Source organism: Solea senegalensis, unplaced genomic scaffold, assembly GCF_019176455.1.
Source record: "Solea senegalensis isolate Sse05_10M unplaced genomic scaffold, IFAPA_SoseM_1 scf7180000015112, whole genome shotgun sequence".
Taxonomy (NCBI): Eukaryota; Metazoa; Chordata; class Actinopteri; order Pleuronectiformes; family Soleidae; genus Solea; species Solea senegalensis.
In genome coordinates this window covers 9,485-31,555 of record NW_025321226.1, presented here as the reverse complement: position 1 = coordinate 31,555, position 22,071 = coordinate 9,485, and the positions used below count along the sequence as shown (strand labels likewise).

The window sequence follows — 22,071 nt, the reverse complement described above, 5'->3', positions numbered from 1 at the left end:
TAAAGTTGTTTACGAAGATGATGAGGAATTCTGTGTGGTAACAAACAAGGCAATTTTTTACATTTAAATCACACTTTTAATTCTCTTGTATTTACATCTCAGTATAGTCATTCTTCTTTTAGACTTTATATTAAAAGAAAGACACTTAAACTGTAAAAATATCTCAGATAAGAAAAAAAAAATCAGAAATATCGAGTGTGCAAGTGTATGAAGGAGTTTAAAAAAAGCAAATAAATACAGACACGCACAACAGAGAGAGAGTTGCACTTCACACGGCCAATGTGCGGTAGACTTCCTGAAAAGGAATATGTATTCAAAGTCCGGGTGCATTGTAAAATGCTCAAGAAAAAAGGCAAATTATAGATTGCACACTTAACATATGAGGTCTGCATAAAAAATGGAAACAAAAAAACATTTTTGATCAAGAAATGTGCACATCTGTGCTGAAACAGTTTCCCCATCTGGAAACAAAAACAAACTAGTTGATATCACCATTAAAAACAATAACACCTGATCACCTCAGAGTCAAATATTAATGCTGTTCCTCCCTGTAAACTGGGAAACGTAGGATGCCAGGGCCGGGTTCGTTGGTAGGACTTTGATAGGCAGATCCCAGCTGAAGGTGTCCACATTCACATGCTCCGCCCCGGCCCAAACTGTGACCTCTGATTGGTTCTGCAGTACAGTGGGTGGTTCCATAGGCTCCCGGGCTGTGACGAACTCAAAGTGCAGACGCCACCGAAGAGAGACTGAACAAAGAGGACAGAGTTTGGACTTGATATATCCTCTTATGATGTGATTAGCGAGTTCATTTGATACCATTTCTCACTAATTCTTACAGACTTACTTTTCTTTGCTTGGCATTATTTATTTATTTTAAGTTATTTAAAGTAATGCTAACAGTGTTTGAGGGAAGCAGCTGCACATTTACACCCAACATTCATTCACTGTTAAACTGTGCTAGGACTGCAACTAACAATTATTTGCATAACTGTAGTTGACAGAAAATGTTGGTTGGTATTTCCCAAACCTCTAACTGATTAATTCATAACCAGAATGGTTGACGATTAGTTTAGTAATCGATTAATAATTGATTAGACCTAGAGAACACTGCAGATGTTAGCAGCAGCAGAATGTTAGCTCTATAGAAGCTTGTTATGTGTATGTGTTTGCTGAGGTTGCTGAGAGTTGCTCATTTACTTGCACCTACACGAGACAAGAGTCGCTTTGTTTTCACCAAGTGTAGCGAATTGAGCGTAAACCTTCGAGCCATGATGATGATGGCATGACACACGACGTCAACAGCTTCGTCATCATTAGGGGGCGGCTGTTTTTTTCTGATTTTCAACTGTTCTACAGCAAAGTTACATTTAAGGCAGGCGTGTCCAAAGATGTTATACGGCCCTCAGCTTCGGTTCAGTTTTATAATATATTTTTTATGGCCAGGGACAGGAAATCGGCCCAGGCATATTTCTACATACAATCACGCGCACACATTTTAAACAGCACTATAACGAGTATCATGTGCTGTCCCCATTAGCTCAGCTGGTAAGGAGTTGAGCCCTGAAACCAGAGTCCAGGATTCACATCCTGGCAGTGACAGACAGATACACACATTCACCAACTGCTAAATTGTATTATATTTGTACATGTATTATATAAAACTTTTAAATCAGGTTTTCACTATTAGTGCCATGTGCCTGTATATATTACTTTATGCAAGTAAAGTTGATGCTTTTGTCCATTTGTTCACTCTTGTATGGCTAAGATTTGATTACATTGCCATTTAAAGTTTATATTTGTGAAAATGAAAATAAAATAGTTATAAAACATTGCATTTGCATGTAACTTTTAAATGTCTGGAGGGACCACTGGCTCCAGGAATCTTCACATTATCAAATTTAATTAAACTAACAAGTGTAATTCTAAATGGCAGAATAAAAATTATAATTGATTCATAGACAATTCTGTACAAAGGAGACTGACCTATATCTGTGCTGAAACCTGGTGTGACGTTGAGGGGGATGGGGAGGGAGAAGTGGCTGGAGGCCGTGTGGAGGCAGGACTCCAGGTGTCGCCCGTGTCCACTCACACTGACGGCGTGGCCGGGACGTCGCTGGTACTGTTGCTGGATCTCCTCCTCGCTCTGGAGGCTCACCGAATACTGCAAAAACACATGCGGGACTTCGTCACTCACACAGCCATTACACGCACCAGTCAATGTGTGCAGCCGTTCACAACTAAATCTAAACACACCTGCAAGCAGGGGATGTCACCCTCCGAGAAGTTGAACGTGCCGATGATGTCCTCCCCGAGTCTGTAAACAGTCTTGAAGATGCAGAACTTTGCCACTTTTCCTCGCATGTTGGTGATATTGAACATGTCTGAAGGAAAGAGAAACCCACAGGTCATGAGGTCAATGCACACATCCAAACCAAAGACAGTGGAGAATGCAAGCAAAAAATCAGTGTGTAACATATAGGTCACAACCATTCTACTGTTTCAATCTGTTCCACCATATCTCACCTTTTTTTAATCTTCATTAACTTACTTTTACTGTATTTTTTAATTACTGATGTGTTTTCCCCTGCAGACGTCATATGTGAAATAAATATAATATTTAGGAAAATAAATAAACATAAAACAAATTGTTGGAGCGGGGCCAGCATAGAAGTCAAGGAGGTAGCAGCATATTCAGCCTACAGTTTTAGTCATTAGTCATATCCGGGCGTGTTCTTTGATATCTGAGAATACATTTTAAATGACATTGTGCCGATAATATCACGCATCTCTATATTTATCCATCATAGATCCCAAGGAAAATGGATTTTCTTTATGTCTGCACTGTGTGACAAAGAAATGATAGAAATAAATCTGATTTGAAAACATAGCGTTAAACATAGAACATTTATATGGAATTTAATGTTTTTCTCCATGTGAGTATAGTTCATATTTTATTTACTCATTGTGTTATATACATAAAATGTGAAATTACGAATGATCTTTTACCACATGCAGGTGTCAATTACGACAAATTATGTGACAGTGAAGCTTAAAGACCAGCATAGTGATTTGATTTGTCAGCAGAATGCTTTAAGAAAAATACTAAATATTTAGCATTTTGTAGCTGAAAAAACTATTCTTCAGATCTAGAGACAGTGGGTTTACTAATATAAAAGTCACTGCTGGGACTTACGTGGGCAGCGTCTCGACGTGGTGACCATAAGCATGTCCAGCGCTCTCTCCAAAGACCGAGTGTCTCTGCGACTTGCTTCCTCTTCCTCTAGGAACGGGTTTGATGGGGAGACCTCTTCATCCTGGGGAAATGGAGGTTCTGGCATGCCTACAGATCGGCCGAGAAAATGTCAGACATTAATGTACAAATACATTGGCCATCACCTTATGAGACCCCTGTCTTTTTGTATCTTGAAACAGAAAGACAGTTATTCATATCTTGTTCAAAATAAAATCTGATTTTCCAACATAAATTGAATTTCTCTGTACCAAAAACCTGATTCTGTTCTGCATAAACTGCATTTAGTTAGTTATTTATTATTAGTTATTCAGCAGTTATTCTTATAAAATAAAATTATATTTTATATTTAATTTTAGAAGTTACTCTTACTAAACAATCTTTCGTTTGAGTAGTCATTCTTATAAGACAAATACACATTTCTATGTTATCTTTCATTTTAGTAGTGCAACTTCTTCATGCACAATGTCAATGCCGTCTCACAGCTTTTTACTACTTCTTGTATAAACATTTTGCCTTTACACTTAACTAACGCTATCTTTCATTGAATGGTCGTTCCACAACTGTCGTGAAACATGCAGTACCAAGAAGTAGCGGCACTGGACACACACGCCATAGGAGCATTTATGATACTGAAATTATGCTCTCTTAGCTTAAAGAATTAAACATTTTGAAGTTAATGGTTAATAGAAAGACATGCAATGGTGCTCCATGATGCCAAGTTATTTTGGTCTGTGATGTAATAGGTCAGCAGGTAAACTCCTAATACTAACAAGGCCTATCACTATCTACCGTAGTGGAGGCGGACACTCTTCATTAAATAAAGTGATCCCTGCTGGTGTTCGGATACTGAGACATGGACAGTTGGCCAGTTAAATGGGGAAGGAAATGTTCTTACTGCTCACTTAACACAAACCTCTCTGAAATAAAAAGCATTTGTTTGTTTGCTGCAATGATTTTCCTTATTATAATCTTCATTAACATCTATGGTACAAATAAACATTTCACTTTTCGAGATAAGAGATATTTGTAATTACCACAGATGGCTTTAAAGTGCAAAAGCATTTGATATTGAAAAACAGCCGTCTCACCCTGCAGAACCAGCACTCTGAAGGGAACTCTCAATAGTTTGATGGGAGAGTTGACTCTCTGGCAGCCGATGGTCAGTTTGTAGACATATTTCACTGACTGACCACGGAAACTAGGAGGACCATCAATGGGTACAACTTCACTGTATGAATCTGTGGCAGAGCAAATCACAAACAGAAAGATACATGGTCATTTGTAGATGCTGCATTACACTTAAGGAAAATACTGTATTTGGCCTGTAAAGATGTCGGCGATCTTCTGAGCGTTATTATATCACTTCCTTGGGTTGTATATAAAAAAATGTATGTAGTCTTCTGGGTTCTTCCTGAAAATAATCTACTTCTCACTTGATTCATCATCCTGAGGAGTTAATAGTCTCAAGCTTTAGTGTAAACTCTTCTTCAATAGAACAGTACGTCATTTTTCTGAATTATGTTCATATTTAGAGGAAAACACGCAATAAATTGTCCAATAGCAACCTGGTTGCAGGGGACGTCTCTGAACTTTCAGTTACAAAACGACAACATGGCACTGGCCAAACTTTAATTCTGGAGGCCATGCAATGGGAGTTCAGATTCTTATGGGTGATGTTAACACCAGTCCCCAACTTTGTGGTACACGGGTAGATTTAGCTCATTAAAAAAACATGTTGCTGTTGTGGATCTATATTCTGCGACACACAACACTAACTTACATGTTTTGCTCTCCCCGGGGTCCAGACGAAGGTCACAGAACAGTATCTTAGGTGGCGTGTCCAGCACACACTGTCCTCGCTCTCCTGTAAAAGACCAACATTTGTGTTGCAGAAATTCTAGACATATTACACATGAAGCAAGAATTTCATTTCAAACCAAGCTAATAAATCCCAAATCCTTTTAAACCTTTGTGTGTACACTACCTCTTCAAGCTAAAAATAATTGGTTTATGCTAAAACTACTAATCCAGCAAATAGTGTTTTTCCCCCCAGTCTCCCACTGACCTCTACTTGGAATGAGTACAGTGTCACTTTCAGCCTGGACATCCTGTTTGTTGCCCCGGGTTGGCAGAGCCACTCTGCTCTCACTGGCATGAAACTGGCAGTGAATCTGGGCACTGGCCCATGCCAGCATCTCACTGGGAGACAAATGGAACAAAAGGGTTACACAATGGAGAAGTGGAATTTTGTGATTGAGTGATAAAAAGTGCTAAATACGTCCACTAGCAGCTAACCTTAGATAACACGATAATAAGGGGGAAAACATGAGCAAAATTAAAAAAACCTAATAAACCCCTAGACAAGAGGTTTGTTTCACTTGAACCAACTCAACTCAATTAACTACATAACAAATGTTGTGTTTAACTGCACAGCCTTATGTCCCACATTGTAAACAAATCAAACATCATTTTACTATGAATGAAATGGCTGTCTCAAATGAAACCTTTCAAAATCGACGGCAGAGAGAAAAAAAAAAAACAACTTCATATGAACTAGTATGTCTTATGTTGGCTTACGTATGAAATGAATTCACAAAGATAAAAAAAAACTATGCACATTTTGCTACAAGTGTGTTGCTTTTGTTAGTTTTTGTAAACACACAATTCAGTTTTAGTTAGGTATTGTTCTATTTTTATTGTTATTTCAATTTTGATTTTAGTTTTTGTTAATTCATTAACTATAATAACCTTGTCAAGGACTGGCAAAATAGCTACAGAACATTTTAAACAATTTCATAACAGTAAAATTAAATAACAATTGCTATCACACATACTCTTAATCTCATCAAAACATAACCTCCATATTAAAGTCAACCCGACATATTATGTGAAACAAACAAAACTGACTTTTTTTCTGAACTTAAAATAAATACATAAAAAGCTTGCAGCAAATACATTTAATTATATATAAACTATTTGTAAACATTTACATTTAAAATGCCACAACCCTCACACCTTTGCCATGCTGCTTCAATAAATATGATTCACACAGTCACATATGGCAGAAATATGATTGTCGATTTTGGCTTTACAAAAACTCAAAGCTTTAAATTGGCCAAAGTAGCTCATTAATAAACGGTGCAATTGGGTTCTGTATGTTAATTCCATACTTTTTCCAACCTTTCATCATTTTACCAACAAACTCATGAGGCATGTTTTGTGTGAAGCTCTATGATTGACAATTAGGTGAAAGGAGGAAAGTTGTACCTGGTGGCAGAGGTGGACAAGTGGGACATTGGGTTGGTGAATGTGATGAGACACTCCATGAGCTCCCCGGCCAGAAACACAGGACCTCGGGCCATGGAGGCCAACACTTCGATCATCTGTAGCATTAGACAACAAGGTAGCGTTACCTACAAAGCACGACTTCTAACACGGAGAACAAATCACAATGGCATTTTTAAATAAACGTTTAGCTATCCCATCTAGATAAATATGGCTGCAGACAGACGTTATCTTGTTAGATTCGACTCACTATTTGCCCTATTTTAGGTTTATTCAAACACAAACCTTGGCCTCAAATTACACAGCAGCAAGACAGTTGCGTCGCCTTTTTCTGGAACACACCCAATTTTACTTTTTGAATCAAACAACTCAGTTTTTGACCGTGTTTCTGAAAGACTTGATCATATTTTATTTTCTAGCTGCTGTAGCTACCCACTATTCCCGACTACAGTAAACAAAAATTCAAGCGCACGTATGCCGTAGCCGTTGCCGTGCGACCAATCGCAAACCACGGAAAAATAAAAGTGTAAAATTAAGAAAATATAGAGGATAGAAATGCATATTACCGTCGACAACGTGTTTATATAAATGTCAGAATGGTGTTTTAACTTCTTTCTATAGATGAATCAAAGAATACAACAAAAAAGTACAACCCTGGGAAAGTTATTTGTCGGCCATCAAAAATACATCGCGTGGCAGAGGTAACGCGAGTAGGGACCAGTGGATTAAATATTTACAAATAGCCGTTGTTTTGTACACTAACACTGTACATTTTTGAGACACGTGTTACATATAACACCTTTTAAAATTGTATATTTGACGGAAACTTCACGACACTTGTCATTTAGAGGGAAATAAAAAAGGGAGCTTAATGTACCCTTCCTTTTTTATCTGAATGGTACAGTCTCGGCAGACGCCACAGAGCCTCTGTTTGGAATTTGAGTCCCTGCAACAGGGCTGTCAGGCATACACGGGCGATCTACAGTGATTGTAAGAGCTACTGACAAATATTAAGTATTCTTCAATTTCTGATTCAGTGAAGTTTAACAGTATGTTTGCGATTTGAAATAAATAATGTAGTAAAACGAGGAGGTAGCGTAGCCGTGAAAAGCCTGAGAGAAACTCATACGGTAGGCTTTTTTCGAAGACAAAAGACGCCGGATATGTGACAAATGTGAATTATTTACATTATAGATCAGTGTTACAAGGTGATGACAACGCTGCGTAGGGACTAGAACGTTGTCGAGGTATTTTAAAAACAGTATCCTCTTCTCTATTTTTTGAATGTCGTGTTAGTTGCTGCTGTTTTACTAAAGCTAATGCATATACAGTATGTTTATGTTGATATGATATAACCTTGCAGCTAATAGCAGGGTCATTGAAATGGTGGCTTCATATTTGCTCTCCTGATGATTAGCAGATACATGCATTAACTGCATTTTAAACCGGTGCTTCCCAAAAGGTGGGATGCGGCCAACTGGTGGGCCTTGGAGCCATGAAGATGACAAATTATTGTTACCTTATTCACAAAATAAGTTGACAAGAGCAAATGTGTGCAACATTTTGACAATTTGCCAGTCATACAACAGCTAGTTATTTTCAATTGATAAACCATTGAATTAATAAAACAATAACCATGTCCTAATAAAAATGATGTTTTATCATTTTGTTCACATTCTGATAATATAACATAACATTGTCCGATCCCACTGTAGGTGTACCAGCTTACTGACTGAGATCCTCAGGGCTTCCTGACTGTGTTGAGCTGTCATCCATTCAGACAGCACAGTGGCATCTGAGCTTCATACAAAGTGGTCCGTCATCTCTAAAAATACTGGAGATCTGGGGGTTGTGGTAAAGAAAACTGATATAATTTGCCCCTGCCGATAGCAACTTGGAGATCTAGAGAAGATTGATCATGTGGACACTGATTACTTAATGGTAGGATTGGGACATCATCTGGGAAGGAATTCCTGGGTAAAACCAGAAAACCTGTTCTGCAAGTATTAAAAGATTGTCAGTTTGTTTGAAAACACTCTTCATCTTGAAAACCAGAAGCCGTTCACAGCAACTACTTCAGACGGGCACATTTGGCTCTCTTGAAATCAGGTGGTGACAGGTCTGTGCTTGTATCCACAAGACCTGTCCACACCCATTCTCTATTTGAAGCTCTGTGCTGCTGGAAATTCGTCCAAAATGACTGCAGAGTGGGGTGAGAAATCCACAGCAGACCTCATGAGTAGGTATGTCTCTAAGGAGATGGGATATGGTGTACCCGAGGAGGGCTGGCGCATCTGTCTGGCGCACGAGTTCAAGGAGAAGAGACAACCCTATCAATCCGGTGATGTCTCGCTGTCCTACATTTGGGAACACATTGGCCTTGGTCTCAGGTAAGATGTACTAACTGTTGTCCTCCTTTCAAAAAATACAGATGATAGATAGAACAAATAATTTTCTCTTCAATGAAAATGCAGAGTAAGGCTATAATCTTACTCATCTGTGTTCAGAATTAATAATTTGAAAATAAAACAATTATATTAAAAAAAAATTTTTTTTTATAAATGTACAATCATCTGATTATATGAATAATTGTTTTTCATTATTCCAGAATGAGGCTCAGTCACATGATTCAGCAGCCCATCCCATACAAACATTGTCTAAAAATGAAGTTAAACAATACAGTACACTGTTTGAACACAGTGCAGTTTTTTTCCGATGCTGCTTTTGCTGGTTACAATTCAGAATCGACATAGGTCAAACTACAGTTCCTAGATCAACTCTGTGCTAAGGTGCTTTTCGATGATACAGCTCCAGCACTACTTGACTCAACTCCGTTTGGTATCAGGCACGTACGTTGTTTACCGTTACTATAGTACCTCCTCAACGTGGGTGGGGTCGTCATGGCACAACTGCACAAAACTGCTGTGGCGTCGTTTTATACACAACACACATACACAACTAGTGACAAGCAAAGCGGTTCTAGAATCAGTTAATTAAAAAGATTAGTTCAGTACTTCCTGCATGACTCATTTATTTATGTTAATAATTTCTACAAATACTGATGAACAATATTATGTTGTGGGACTACACGCCCAAATCCACTGAATAGCTACCATATAAATTGATAGCTGCACTAAAAAGCAGTTGAACAGGTGTTCTGGTACTGAGCTTGGGATTGCCTTGTATTCATTGCTTTCATTGTAATACTAGACCTGTGTTGTTTTAAGCAAAATGGCCCTCTCTGCAGACAGACTTTAGATTGAGTTTAGGTTAGTATACTTGGCCTGTATTCACAATTTGAGTTTAGGGTGGGAACCAGTCATTGCATTCCACCTGCAGGACAATAGAATCTGCCCACGGCAAATAACACGCTTAAAATGTTACCATTCATCTGCTCATGAGTGGAGCCGTGTTGGCACACCACTGGCCGTTTTTGTCCCTCTAGAATGTGCTTTCGTGTGAGGTTATTGTTTGCGGGAAAGTCAGGTGCTGTTTTTGTCATGCAAGGCAGGTTTGCAGCTGAACTGGATCGCTCTCTCTCAAGTTACGCATGAATAATTCATATTCTCAACAAAATATGAATGCAACATTTTTGTTTTTGCACGAAAAAGGTGCACATTTTAGAGTAGCCTTTTATTTTGACAAGTCCAATGCACACAGTCATGTTCTTTAATCAGCATGTCGATGTGTCTCACCTGCCAGTTGGATGGATTATTGTAGTAAAGGTGTAGTGCTCGCTAATACAGTAGCATTTTATATCTTTTACTTGAATTCATGGAAAATGGGAGCAAAAACAAAACGTTTGTGTTTCCATAGTTGTTGAGTGTATTTTAATCATACTGCTGATCACAAAGTTACCTCCCTCCTTCACCAAACACTGAAAATCCAAGGGTCAAGCTTTGCAAACACAAGCACAGACGTTGCAGTGTACCATGACTTTAACTAAAAGCTAAGCTTATTCAGACTAAATATATTGAGGGGCATTATGTTGTAAGCACCACAGTCACTTTAGTGCTGAACTAATCATAAACTAATGACCTGTGTTAAACTGCTCAACCAAAACCTTTCATGATAGTAGATGATAGTAGATTACTGACAGACTTTGAACTCTGGAGCCTCTGCCCTCAGGCTCCTGTAACTGTATACATCCCTACATAAAGACATGAACAAATATGCTCACACTATAAACATCAGACGAGTTTTTATAATTGTGCAGTTGCAAAGTTACCTCTTCTCTCTCTGTCCCGGTGTGTGGCTACCTTTGGGGGCCAATATCAGACGATTAGTTTTGTCAAAGCAACTATATTTGGATAATAACTGAGACTAAGACAGGATAGCACACATGTGTGTGCCTGAATATTGAAGTTGAGAAAAGTCAACTAGCAACAAGACAAACATTTGCAACTCAACTTAGCAAAGACAAATTGATCAGCAGCTCAAGTAAGTTGCCAGGAGCGGAGATAATAAACACTTACAGTTGCATGCTTATAAAATATCAAACTGTACACATAGAATCATGACCATATAGTGAATAAACCGTGCAGTCAAACATCTACACTTCATCTAAGTTATCCAGAGTTAATTTAAAACATCCACTGACACCAGCTCTCTGAGATTTGGGTGTTTTTTGCCAATGATTCCAAGCTACTGCACCAGCAAAGTGGAACACTTTCTTTTTCTTATCCAATCTGGTGCAGGCTTTTGGGACATTTAGTAAAATAAATAAAATATCTTCGGTGCATTCACATACTGTCACTTATGATTTGTAATGTGATTGTGTTTATGTTCAACCAGGTATATAAAATGGTGGTACAAGAAGACCCGCGTTGAAAAGAAGGCTCCGTTCATTGATATGTTTCGTCCCCTACCCTTGCAACAAATATATGGTGAGTTCAAGTCTGTGTCAGAAGTTTTATGGTAAGAAGCTGCATTTCTGTAGCCACCAGGGGGGGAACTCTGCTGGTTACAAAAAAAAAGTCTATGGTCTTACTTTGCATATGTGTACATGACACAAACAAGTATTTAAAATCTCACAACGGATGAAAAAGAACAAATTGAACTGTTTTCTGCACTCCTGATATGCAGGTGTTCCACTTGGCGGTATTGGAGGAGGTACCATCACAAGAGGCTGGAGGGGAGATTTCTGTAGATGGCAACTCAACCCAGGAATGTATCACTACACAACTGTCACAGCCAACCAGGTACACAGGATCTTGAATCGACTGAGACTCATGTAAAAGTGTTTTAATACTCATTTAATCTGAGCAAACAGACACCCTGCTCGAGCTAGATTTACACGTCTGATAAGTCACTTATCATTAAGGCACGTGGTGAAAGTAAAGTAGGCCCTCATAACACGGTTGAAACAGAACCGGGGTGTTTGTCTACATTTATGGGTCAGGGTTTTCTGACTGAATTATGAACAGCCATTATTTTGAAAAGGAGTGTCACTCAACTGTCATACGTTACTATTATGTGCTTTTCCTTTATCTAAGTTCACAGTTTGTTTGCGTCGCGGAGGACAAACGGTTTACCAGCAGGTGCTCTCTGTCGAGCGACCGTCCACATTACAAGGCTGGAACTGGGGCTTCTGTGGGGAATATGCCTTCTATCACGCCTTGTACCCCCGCGCCTGGACTGTCTACCACCTGCCAGGACAGAATGTCACCTTAACGTGCAGGCAGATCTCTCCTGTTATTCCCCATGACTACCAGGTAACTTCACTATCCCTCTCTGCATTTTACTCAGTCCAACAGTTGAGTTATGCAAATGATGTCTGGCGCTTGCACTTCCAACCGATTCTGAATATTAGAGTTAATGACTCGGATTAGACTAGATCAGAGGTAGATTGTAACGGACGGAAGACAACTCTGCTCACCCTCAGTACTTTACATGCACAGTTGTAGTTCAACTGTTCCATCAATTCACTGAATGAAATATGCCCCTCCCATTCAGCCTGATAGTATCTGGGGTTTTCCAGTAGACACCAAAACAAATTTAGCTGGCAGCTAGTTGGTATCATGTCGAGCGTCATTCCTTGTCTTTTTACAATCCATTAAGTTCAAAATATTTCATTCCATAAGGTGACCGAGCATAAATTCAGTCCAAAAATACACCAGTCTGGATTTCACAATGCTTGTCTTGCTGTTGTGCTGTTGTCGTCCAGTCTTTTTCTATTATTTCCGGTTCAAAGCCAGGGATTGGGAATTGTTGAACATGTGCAGAGCATCGAGGCCAGTTTGAGTCCAGTTGAACTTATAGTATACATGCATTATCTGAGTGTGTTAGTCCGACTTCAATTCTAAATTCATCTTAGTACAATCGTTTACATGTATTCTCATCAAATCAAAGAACACAGACGGTGTAGGTTGACATGTTTTGTTTCAAAGCTCGTCCTCCATGCAAAGATCTAATAATGAAATAATGTTTTTTAGGACTCAAGTCTCCCGGTGGCTGTTTTTGTGTGGGACGTAGAGAACAAGAACGACTACGATCTCGAGGTCTCCATCATGTTTACTGTGGTTAACGGCTCAGGAGACAAGAGTGACAAGAGCGGGGGACACTGGAATGAACCATTCCATCTGGAGAAGGAGGGGGAGGCGGTGTCTGGAGTCTTGTTGCATCACTGCACTACAGTGAACCCTTACACGCTGTGCATTGCAGCCAGAGAGCAGGTATGAAGGGAATTATTGAAATCTGCTGTGCTAATGAGCAGGAGGTTTTAGATTCACCAAGATGGCGGGTGCGTGTGTGAGAGCTTTTGTTTGTGTGCATATTTTAACAGCCGGACAGAGAGGTCAGTCACCAGACAGCGTTCAGCCCAAAGGGAACCTGCAGTGATCTGTGGAGTGACCTCATCACTGATGGACGACTGGACTCTCCTGCAGGTCAGTGGAGCGATGAGACTGATGCATAGTATGATGCAAAGTAATATACTCACTCCAAGAATGCACCACTTCAGTATTTGAGCAGATGTGAAGGAACACATGTCTATAACTCTGCAGGTTCCAGCCCACCGACGTCTAAGGGGGAGACGGTGGCAGCGGCGTTGGCTGAGGGCTGCTCGGTGGGGGCTCAGGGCCGCAACACGCTGGAGTTCTGTTTGGCTTGGGACATGCCCAAAATCACCTTTGGTTCTGGAGAGAGGGAACACATAAGGTAAACAGCTAAAGCTTTTTGTTTTCTCTGAGTCATGTGTGTTCTTCCATTCAGTGTCAGTGTCCCTGACGTAGTTGGTCTATAAAGTCGATTGTTTGTTTTTAATTTAATTAAATTAATTTACTTTTCCTCATAAATGAGAAAGCTAAAAATGTATGGAATTAGATATGTGTCAATATTTTCAAATGCCACTTTTCACAAAGCAAACAACACTTTTTAAGAAGCAAAATATTTGAAAATATTGACACAAATCTAATTCCTTAAAAATATAAGACAGAGCCTCTCTTTATGTGTAGTAGTATTGCGTTGTGTGCTCCATTATCATTCGACTTTGATTACAATTTGACTACAAAAAGTTTTTGTTTCGCCAGCTTTGCTGGCAGTGGTTCTTTAGTTTGAACTGGGTTGTTGATTTCTATTTCACCTCAGTGCTTTGTGCTGTTTTCATGCAGTTCCTGTAAGGGTTTCCTTTCATATATCATTTAATTTAAAATAGTAGTGTATGAACTCTTTATAGTTTAGTGTAAGTTGGTGTTTGTGGCACACAAAGCATCCCAGTGGCAGTAAAAGATGACACGTACTGTAGAGCTGGGTGATATGACAAAAAAACAAGTTACTACAGTGAGGACCAGTAGTTCCTATTTAGTCATGTGATGCTGACGGGGACCTGTGGAACACTTGGAACTCTGGAGCGTTGTCATGGTTTTTAGACTTCAACATCAACTAAAGACAATTACTGACTATCAAAATAACTTGGACCAAAATCTCATGCTGTGTGAAAGACTTTTGCCAGCATGAACCAATATTTACATACTATGGGTGTGGTTGCTGCTCCTCTTCGACTCATTTCTGCTTCTTCCCCAGCAACAACTTACAAGAGGAAGCGGACGTAACATGTATATATATGCTGAAATGACAGATTCTGTTTTTGTTAATGGAAACAAAAACAGATTGTGTCCACACATTCACCGCATGACCCACCTCTGATCAACACACCCCCTTCACAATAAAGTTTCCCTCTACATTAACTGATGGACATAAACACATAACCAGGAAATAAACACATAAACAGGAAATATGTGTCAAACAATGTGGAAATAACATTTTTGTCATATTCTATGTTGAGATAGTTTTTATTACCCAGCGCTAAAGTACTGTATGCTTTAAGATTCCTGAATAAAAAATATCTCGAACCTAAACATAAATCATGTAAAACAAATTGATCTAGTAAGAGAATACAAAGTTCAGACACACATGACTTTACGTAAAGGCCTTTTGAATGCTGAGTGTCTAAATCTAATCATTTCTGTTTTTGTAATTGTTGCATCTTTTGATGAATTTAGAGACTTATTGTGCTGACATGACCACTCTGTGGTGTTTTCTCTTTCCAGGAGGTACACTCGTTTCTTTGGGACCAACAGCGACGCGTCTCCGTCTCTCAGTCACTATGCTCTTACACATTACAAACAGTGGGAACAAAGCATTGAGGAGTGGCAGAGACCAATTCTGCAGAACAGGTAACTGACAGCTGGGAAATAAATCTGTGTAGGGTGAATTATAAAAATGATCCTCCAACTGAAACAGGTTTCAGTGCGAGACATCCAGTTGTCATGCCATATGACATCACCTCCTTTCTGGTATGTGATGGAAATACACTGACTTGACTTGGCATGTATTTCTCTTGGTATTACAGTGCTCTCCCCTCCTGGTATAAATCGGCCTTGTTTAATGAGTTGTACTTTGTGACGGATGGAGGGACAGTGTGGACTGAGCTAGCAGAGGACGCAGACATCAGTGGCGGCATTCGCAGTGAGGACGGGGGTCTTCCAGCTCAGCCTGCTGTCATCAAGGAGTACGGACGCTTTGCCTACCTTGAAGGTAAACGTCAAAGAGTGCAGATTGGAACAAATGGAGTACCCCTCCTTTTCCCATACTCATCAGGGAACTGATAGTATTATATTAAAGTGGCCTTCGCATACCAGAAAGGATGAAATGCTGCTGTAGAACCATGTGACACGGCGACCTCCGTATAAAAGTGCATATACAGTACAAGGCTTATTCTAAGGCTTCTGTTTTTATTTGTAAGCGTTGATACACATATACAAAATGCTTCCATGTAGTATACTGTATACAATCTGCCAAGAAACCCCTCCAAACTGTTACACACTTCACTTCTTTAATAAATGGATATGTTTTAGGGTCGGGCAAATGAACTTTATTTTAAGGTATCAAGCTTTTTTTCTCATATGAGAAAATGAACATGTCTGCAGTTATAGACATACATCTATACGTGCAATATACACTTCACACAGTGCTTACCAAATTCATGAGACCACTTGTCATAAACAGGAGAAAACATAAATAGTTTAGAAATCTTTCACAAACTTGTTTAAAACTGAATATGATATTGTTATTTATTTGGCAAATAAAATGCATTCACCTTTAATACCTAAATTTGAGCCGGCTCACTGGGCTTCTCTTGAGAAGTCAGAAATGAATCAAGCAAATATTCAACCACTCAAACATTTCTGTTCCGGAATGCAAGTAAATAACTATAATTTGACATCTTAATCAAGAAATAATAACGTGCTTTACTATTTTTTTCTAAAACAGTAATTTTGATAACAATGATATTTTTTGGTTGATCATTTTGGTTAAAGATCTTCTACATACTGGTTTGTTAACCATTACAGAAACATGAAAAATGATTTTGATAATTACCAATGCTGTTAATGTAGATCTCCATTTTTGTAAGCACTGTATATTCAGGGCTGGTTGAATTTAAAAGAAAGATTCATGTTTTAATGAACAATTATTGTGTCCCCAGGTCAGGAGTACAGAATGTACAATACATATGATGTGCACTTCTATGCCTCTTTTGCCCTCATAATGCTGTGGCCCAAAATCGCTCTGAGCATACAATACGACATTGGTGAGTGAATATTTGTAATGTCAGTGTATTTCCAATCATTAAAGCGTGTGTGTGTGTGTGTGTGTGTTTGATAAAGTACAATACCAAGACTCACTCTCTTCTCAGCCGGCAGTGTGATTCAGCAGGACACAACAGAGAGGGTGCATCTGATGAGTGGGCAGTGTTCTTATGTGAATACCAAAAATGTGGTGCCTCATGACATAGGAGACCCAGGTAAGAGAGCGATTACAATACTTTACAATACTACAACTCCAAGGGAAGTCCCGTGGAGTAACTAGTTCCTTCACAACATAGGTTAAATTTAGGCAGCCGTAGGTTTCTTTTCAGTTCTGCAAATCCTTAAAACTTCATATTTGGTTGTCATGGTGAATTTTTTTCTCAGTGTTTTTTTTTCTTTTCTTACAAAGCAGTACATTTCATTTCAGCTCATCGTGATATGACATGGAAGAGTTAATCTTAATCTTGTCTTGTGTTCCCACCACATGGTGTGTAGGCTGGATGATAACAGCCGTGGTAGCTACTTACTGTTAGTAGCTTAGTACTGTTTAATCTTTGTGTGTGTAAAATACCATGTAGAGCATCATTATCGAGTTGTGTTGCTAATAGTGGCTAGTCCGAGACATGTTTCCCGACTTTCCATCTGGAACATGGTGAACTCATGCGTGACACCACACCCAGTTCTATCTTCTCATCTAAGCATTGCCTCCACACTAGGGGGACTGTACGCATCAGTTATTTTAATACCCTTAACTTTTAATAATCCAAATGTATTGAACTGTACGCCATGGTCATAACAAGGCTTATGATGACTCTTTTCCTAGATGATGAGCCGTGGGAGCGGGTCAATGCCTACCTTATTCATGACACGGCAGACTGGAAGGACCTGAACCTGAAGTTTGTCCTGCAGGTCTACAGGGACTTTCATCTCACCCAGGACACTCAGTACCTGCAGGACATGTGGCCCATCTGTAAGGTATAACAGATGATCTTTGAAACACAAATACTCTGAGTTGAATCAATAGAAGCACATGACGTTAAGCTTATAAGTTCCGGTTATCAGTGGTGTTTTACTGTGTATTTAGCAAATAATGCAGATTTTAATCTGAACAGAGAAGACTTCGGGATTACTTAAATCTTGCTGTTGGCCTATTCTGTAGCAGGCAAGCTCCACAGAATACGACTCCAATTAAAATACGGCCGTACGGGTTGTGATGCGTAGGTAGACATAGAATAGAATAGAATAGAATGCCTTTATTGTCATTATACAAGTTGTACAACGAGATTTACTTGACTTCACCTTGAAAGTGCATACAGCTAACAACGAAGAACAATAACAACAACAACAACAACAACCAGTGTATGGGTCAAGGACATTAAAAAGAAAAAGTGACCCTAGTTAACGTGAGGTGGGTTTTCAGTTGCAGCGTACTACATTAAAAGGATATACAGCCATCAAATTCTTATTGCACAATATGAAATAGCAGTATGGGCTGAACACAGGGGCTGACACTTCAGGCTTAACCCCTGTTTTTATAATGCAACAGTAATTGGACACGGCTGTTCTTGCGTTTACTGGTTGCACCCAGCCGAGACCGCCCACCGAGAGTCAACCAAGCCGGGGTGGTTAGTCGTTCACAGCCCTATTGTCTTGGATTGTTTTGCTCGCCCAGCCGTGCTTCTAGTTTCACCCACTGATGGGTTTCAGGTGTTTCAAGTCAGGCACCGCCCCAGCAGATTTTAGTTAGCAACACTACACTAGCAGAGACTCATCAAGGGCCTTTCCTGTAGCTTCCTTGCCTGTAGGCCCTTTCCTGTGTTAATCATACCAACTGTTTAATCCACTAATTCCTTGCAAAGGAGAAAACATTTTTCACTTTACATGAAAGCCTTCTTAATCTAAATGCTTTATACATGTGTATATACTGTGTATGTATATATATATATATGTGTATATATATATATATATATATATACATATATATATATATATTTTTTTTTTAAATTTTATTTATTTATTCAGGACTTGAGTCATTTTACAGACATAATTTGCAACTGTTGTCCATGTGTCAGGTGGTGATGGAGTCAGAGCTCAAGTTTGACCTGGATGGAGATGGACTAATAGAGAACTCTGGATTTGCTGACCAGACTTATGATGGCTGGACAGTGACTGGACCAAGGTGAGAGAGTGGACAGGATGGAAAAAACATGGCCGACTTTTAACACACATCTGAAAATTATATATTTAAATAAAAAACATCATTTAATATTTTGTCATTGGGCAAGGTAGGATGTGACAAATAACCAATGTGCACGTATGATTTTATGTGTTTTACAGTGCGTACTGTGGCGGGCTGTGGTTGGCGTCCCTGTGTGTGATGTGTAAGATGGCCAGACTGTTGGACAATGAGGAATCATACCAATATTACAGAGACATCTTAGACAGAGGCAGTGCTGCGTTTGACAAACTGCTGTGGAACGGTGAGTTCAAACACCCGTCTCTTGTGCACTATGCAGTATTTATATGGAAGTACCTGCAGGAACCACGCTAACCCTGTCTTCAGTGACAGACTGATGCGTTAAGACTTTTATTCTCATGTACGGACTGACGCCAATATTTATTTTACAAAGATGAAAAAAATTAATTAATTCATAGCAGTAATTAATCTCGCAGGTTTAGTATGGTCCAACTAATGAGTGATAATCAGCTGCTTGAGACTTTATTTTTAATTTTCCTGTCATGTTTAGGAAAGTACTACAACTATGACAGCAGTGGTGGAGACCATTCAAACAGTGTCATGTCTGACCAGTGTGCTGGCCACTGGTTCCTAAAAGCATCCGGGCTGGGAGAGGGAGACTATCAGGCAAGTAAACGCAGCAAATGTTGGTCAGCTGACAACTTATATACTACATGTAATATCGACCGTATGATTAAGGTTTGACTGAAATATTCCCATGTGACAATGGTTTGAATAAAACAGACATTTGTTTATGTTAAAAAGTTACGCAGTGCACCTTTAAATGTGGTAAATATATGGTCAGCTCTCGGAAGAAAGTTGTGTTCCATCAACTTGGGAATTTTTTCAGGATTATGACACTGAACACTCCTTCCTCCCTTTAGGCTTTCCCAAAAGAAAAAATGCTGACCACACTAAAATCCATCTTTGACTTGAATGTAATGAGCTTTGCTGGAGGCCAGATGGGGGCAGTCAACGGCATGCGTCCTGAAGGAGTCCCCGACCGGTCCAGCATCCAATCAGATGAGGTCTGGACTGGAGTAGTGTATGGACTGGCAGCCACTATGATCCATGAAGTGAGTTTGTCTGGAGCCTGTTTCACACTAAATGAGTATAGGTATACACAGGATTTGCAAACCAAGCTAAACCCACAAAAAAGGGCATTTGCCTATGGTGTTTTTTTTTTTGCATATACATTCGCTTGGGTGTCGATTTCTGTGAGAAAACAAGTCTGTCAAAAAATGTTCAGCCATTCCTTTATGTTTACGCTCTTGTTTATTCTCTCAGAAGTTAACTTAACTATGTTACCTGGCAGAAAATGAACGTACTACTTTATACAAGTGGACATGTGCTTAAGAACAAAATGGCTTTGCTTTACAGAGGCCACAGTTTCTCTGTTTCCTCCAGTCCTCCATTTGTTACAATCTGCAGTCTCACCATTAGATGTCACCCATTCTTACACACTGGACCTATTATTAAGAATAGGGTAATGCTAACCAAACGACTGTCTCACTCATCTTTGGTTGTGTTTTGTTACTCAGGGTATGTGGGATGAGGGAATGCGAACAGCAGAAGGTTGCTACCGGACTGTGTGGGAAAGATGTGGCATGGCGTTCCAGACTCCTGAAGCCTACAGTGAGAAGGGCTGCTTTCGCTCATTGGCTTACATGAGGCCTCTGAGCATCTGGGCGATGCAGCTAGCCTTAAATACCTCACAGACGACTCCGGCCGCATCAGCTGGAGACATAAATGAGAGCAGAGATGGCGTTTGAGACAAAACAAACGACAACCAGTGCAACGACTATAGTCTACCTTGACTTTTGAGTGATTTCCATGAAGTTCCCTGGAAAGCCAACTCTAAAGCCACCACCATTATATGCACTCCCCTCCTGCAGTGCTCGGCTTTTACTGATGACAGACTGTGAATTTCCCTCTGGTGTTTTATTTTTTTGGGTTAAGGTTAAACCTACGATGGTTTATTCTAAACAAAGTTAGAAACTACTGTATGCAGCCATTGTATTGGTTGAGTTAGGGGTAGAGTTTAGGTGGAGGTGTGCGGTGCAGAGTGTTGGCCAGGCTCTATCCAATTAATGGCCAGTATGTATTGCTTCTTAAAAGTAAAGCTACATTCTATTTGTACTCATGCGTACAAAACACTACATTTAATGATTTACAATCGTAGTACAAACATAGTGAAGTTTGTTTACTTGCAACATGTTTATATGCTGTTGTCTTGTACCAGCCATATGTCAGCATTGTTGTCTAAAACAGACACTTGAAGATACATTTTATTTTCCTTGATTGGATGTTGGAAGTGTTGAAAGTAATTTTATGTATGTATATATATATATATAATGTATATATATATATGTACATATGTGTATGTATGTATATATATATGTATATATACATATATATATGTGTTCTCAAAAAATAGCATTTTGTGCCTTGTTGCATGTTGGCCCATATCTACAGAACTCGAATGTGGCAGTGACATTTAATGTTTTATAAAGATCTAATACTCACGACAATCTTGCTGAATAAGATGCAACCAACTCCGATTGTGATGTGTAATATATTGAAAACAACCACAATGTAATGAAATCATCTATAGGAAGTGTGTCAACCCTAATCAAAGTGTTTTACAGTCAACTATATTTTAGACATAATTTAACTAATCTTGGGGGCACGTGTTGTTCTAATTTTATGCATTTCATTTATGATACTATTGAAAATGTTTTACATTGTTCAGAAAATAAATCGGTCTCTTCACACTGTTCATAGCTGCAGCACGTCCTCTCTGTATTGTCAGAACAAGTTTTGTATTGATTGACATGTAGGAAATTGCATGTCCCTTTACTATACACATACTTTCATGACAACAGCTATTTCCAGTCTCCCTCTCGAGTATTCACATTCCCCGACTCACTGATGACAAGCACAGATGCCGGGTGAATACACTGAAGTACTTCATTGAGCAATTGCTGTACAAATCAGTCTGTATTAGATGCAGAATAAATCTATGAATATAAGAAAATGAGTAATTATTCTGCCTGCATGGACAATTGCATTAAAAGAAAAGATTCTACATTGTACTGAATGTTGTTATAACCCATATTAAGTCTGGGGGGAATTAAGGGTTGTAAAATGAAACGGTCTATACCTAAAGAAGATGAATTTACTCAACCTTAAATGTACATGTGATT

At 39.2% G+C, this 22,071-nt stretch overlaps 2 protein-coding genes across 5 annotated transcripts; one reads left to right on the top strand and one right to left on the bottom strand.

Moving 5' to 3' along the window:
- Window positions 1-53: 53 nt before the first annotated feature.
- rgp1 (GP1 homolog, RAB6A GEF complex partner 1) lies at window positions 54-7,215 on the bottom strand. Of its 2 annotated transcripts, none has more exons than XM_044017133.1 (9): window positions 7,108-7,215; window positions 6,524-6,639; window positions 5,322-5,455; window positions 5,037-5,120; window positions 4,345-4,494; window positions 3,197-3,343; window positions 2,257-2,384; window positions 1,987-2,164; window positions 54-749 (listed from the first exon to the last, which is right to left on the bottom strand). In XM_044017133.1, exons 2-9 carry the CDS (start codon window positions 6,637-6,639, stop codon window positions 526-528), a joined length of 1,161 nt encoding a protein of 386 aa, XP_043873068.1. In that variant the 5' UTR covers window positions 7,108-7,215; the 3' UTR covers window positions 54-525. The 2 variants fall into 2 exon arrangements, with proteins under 2 accessions (XP_043873068.1, XP_043873067.1); XM_044017132.1 differs by lacking the exon at window positions 7,108-7,215 and adding an exon at window positions 6,827-7,020.
- Window positions 7,216-7,476: 261 nt separating this feature from the next.
- Window positions 7,477-21,249, top strand: gba2 (glucosidase, beta (bile acid) 2). 3 transcript variants are annotated; one of them, XM_044017138.1, is made up of 18 exons: window positions 7,477-7,531; window positions 8,257-8,931; window positions 11,336-11,427; window positions 11,627-11,742; window positions 12,037-12,255; window positions 12,976-13,215; window positions 13,326-13,428; window positions 13,546-13,699; window positions 15,091-15,216; window positions 15,393-15,577; window positions 16,527-16,631; window positions 16,737-16,844; window positions 17,453-17,604; window positions 18,702-18,808; window positions 18,967-19,109; window positions 19,377-19,492; window positions 19,750-19,941; window positions 20,407-21,249. In XM_044017138.1, the coding sequence occupies exons 2-18, from the start codon at window positions 8,738-8,740 to the stop codon at window positions 20,635-20,637; spliced, it is 2,583 nt and encodes an 860-aa protein (XP_043873073.1). In that variant the 5' UTR covers window positions 7,477-7,531; window positions 8,257-8,737; the 3' UTR covers window positions 20,638-21,249. The 3 variants fall into 3 exon arrangements, with proteins under 3 accessions (XP_043873073.1, XP_043873074.1, XP_043873071.1); XM_044017139.1 differs by lacking the exon at window positions 7,477-7,531 and adding an exon at window positions 7,551-7,671; XM_044017136.1 differs by lacking the exon at window positions 7,477-7,531 and adding an exon at window positions 7,714-7,788.
- Window positions 21,250-22,071: the final 822 nt, after the last annotated feature.

Excerpts from the sequence above, each read along its gene's own strand:
- gba2 (XM_044017138.1), top strand. The coding sequence starts at position 8,738 with ATGACTGCAGAGTGGGGTGAGAAATCCACAGCAGACCTCATGAGTAGG. Across the intron at positions 12,256-12,975 it reads TTATTCCCCATGACTACCAG|GACTCAAGTCTCCCGGTGGC; the intron begins GTAACTTCACTA and ends AATGTTTTTTAG. Across the intron at positions 19,110-19,376 it reads TGACAAACTGCTGTGGAACG|GAAAGTACTACAACTATGAC; the intron begins GTGAGTTCAAAC and ends TGTCATGTTTAG.
- rgp1 (XM_044017133.1), bottom strand. The coding sequence starts at position 6,639 with ATGATCGAAGTGTTGGCCTCCATGGCCCGAGGTCCTGTGTTTCTGGCC. Across the intron at positions 5,121-5,321 it reads TGTACTCATTCCAAGTAGAG|GAGAGCGAGGACAGTGTGTG; the intron begins GTCAGTGGGAGA and ends GGTCTTTTACAG. Across the intron at positions 4,495-5,036 it reads CCCCGGGGAGAGCAAAACAT|ATTCATACAGTGAAGTTGTA; the intron begins GTAAGTTAGTGT and ends GCTCTGCCACAG.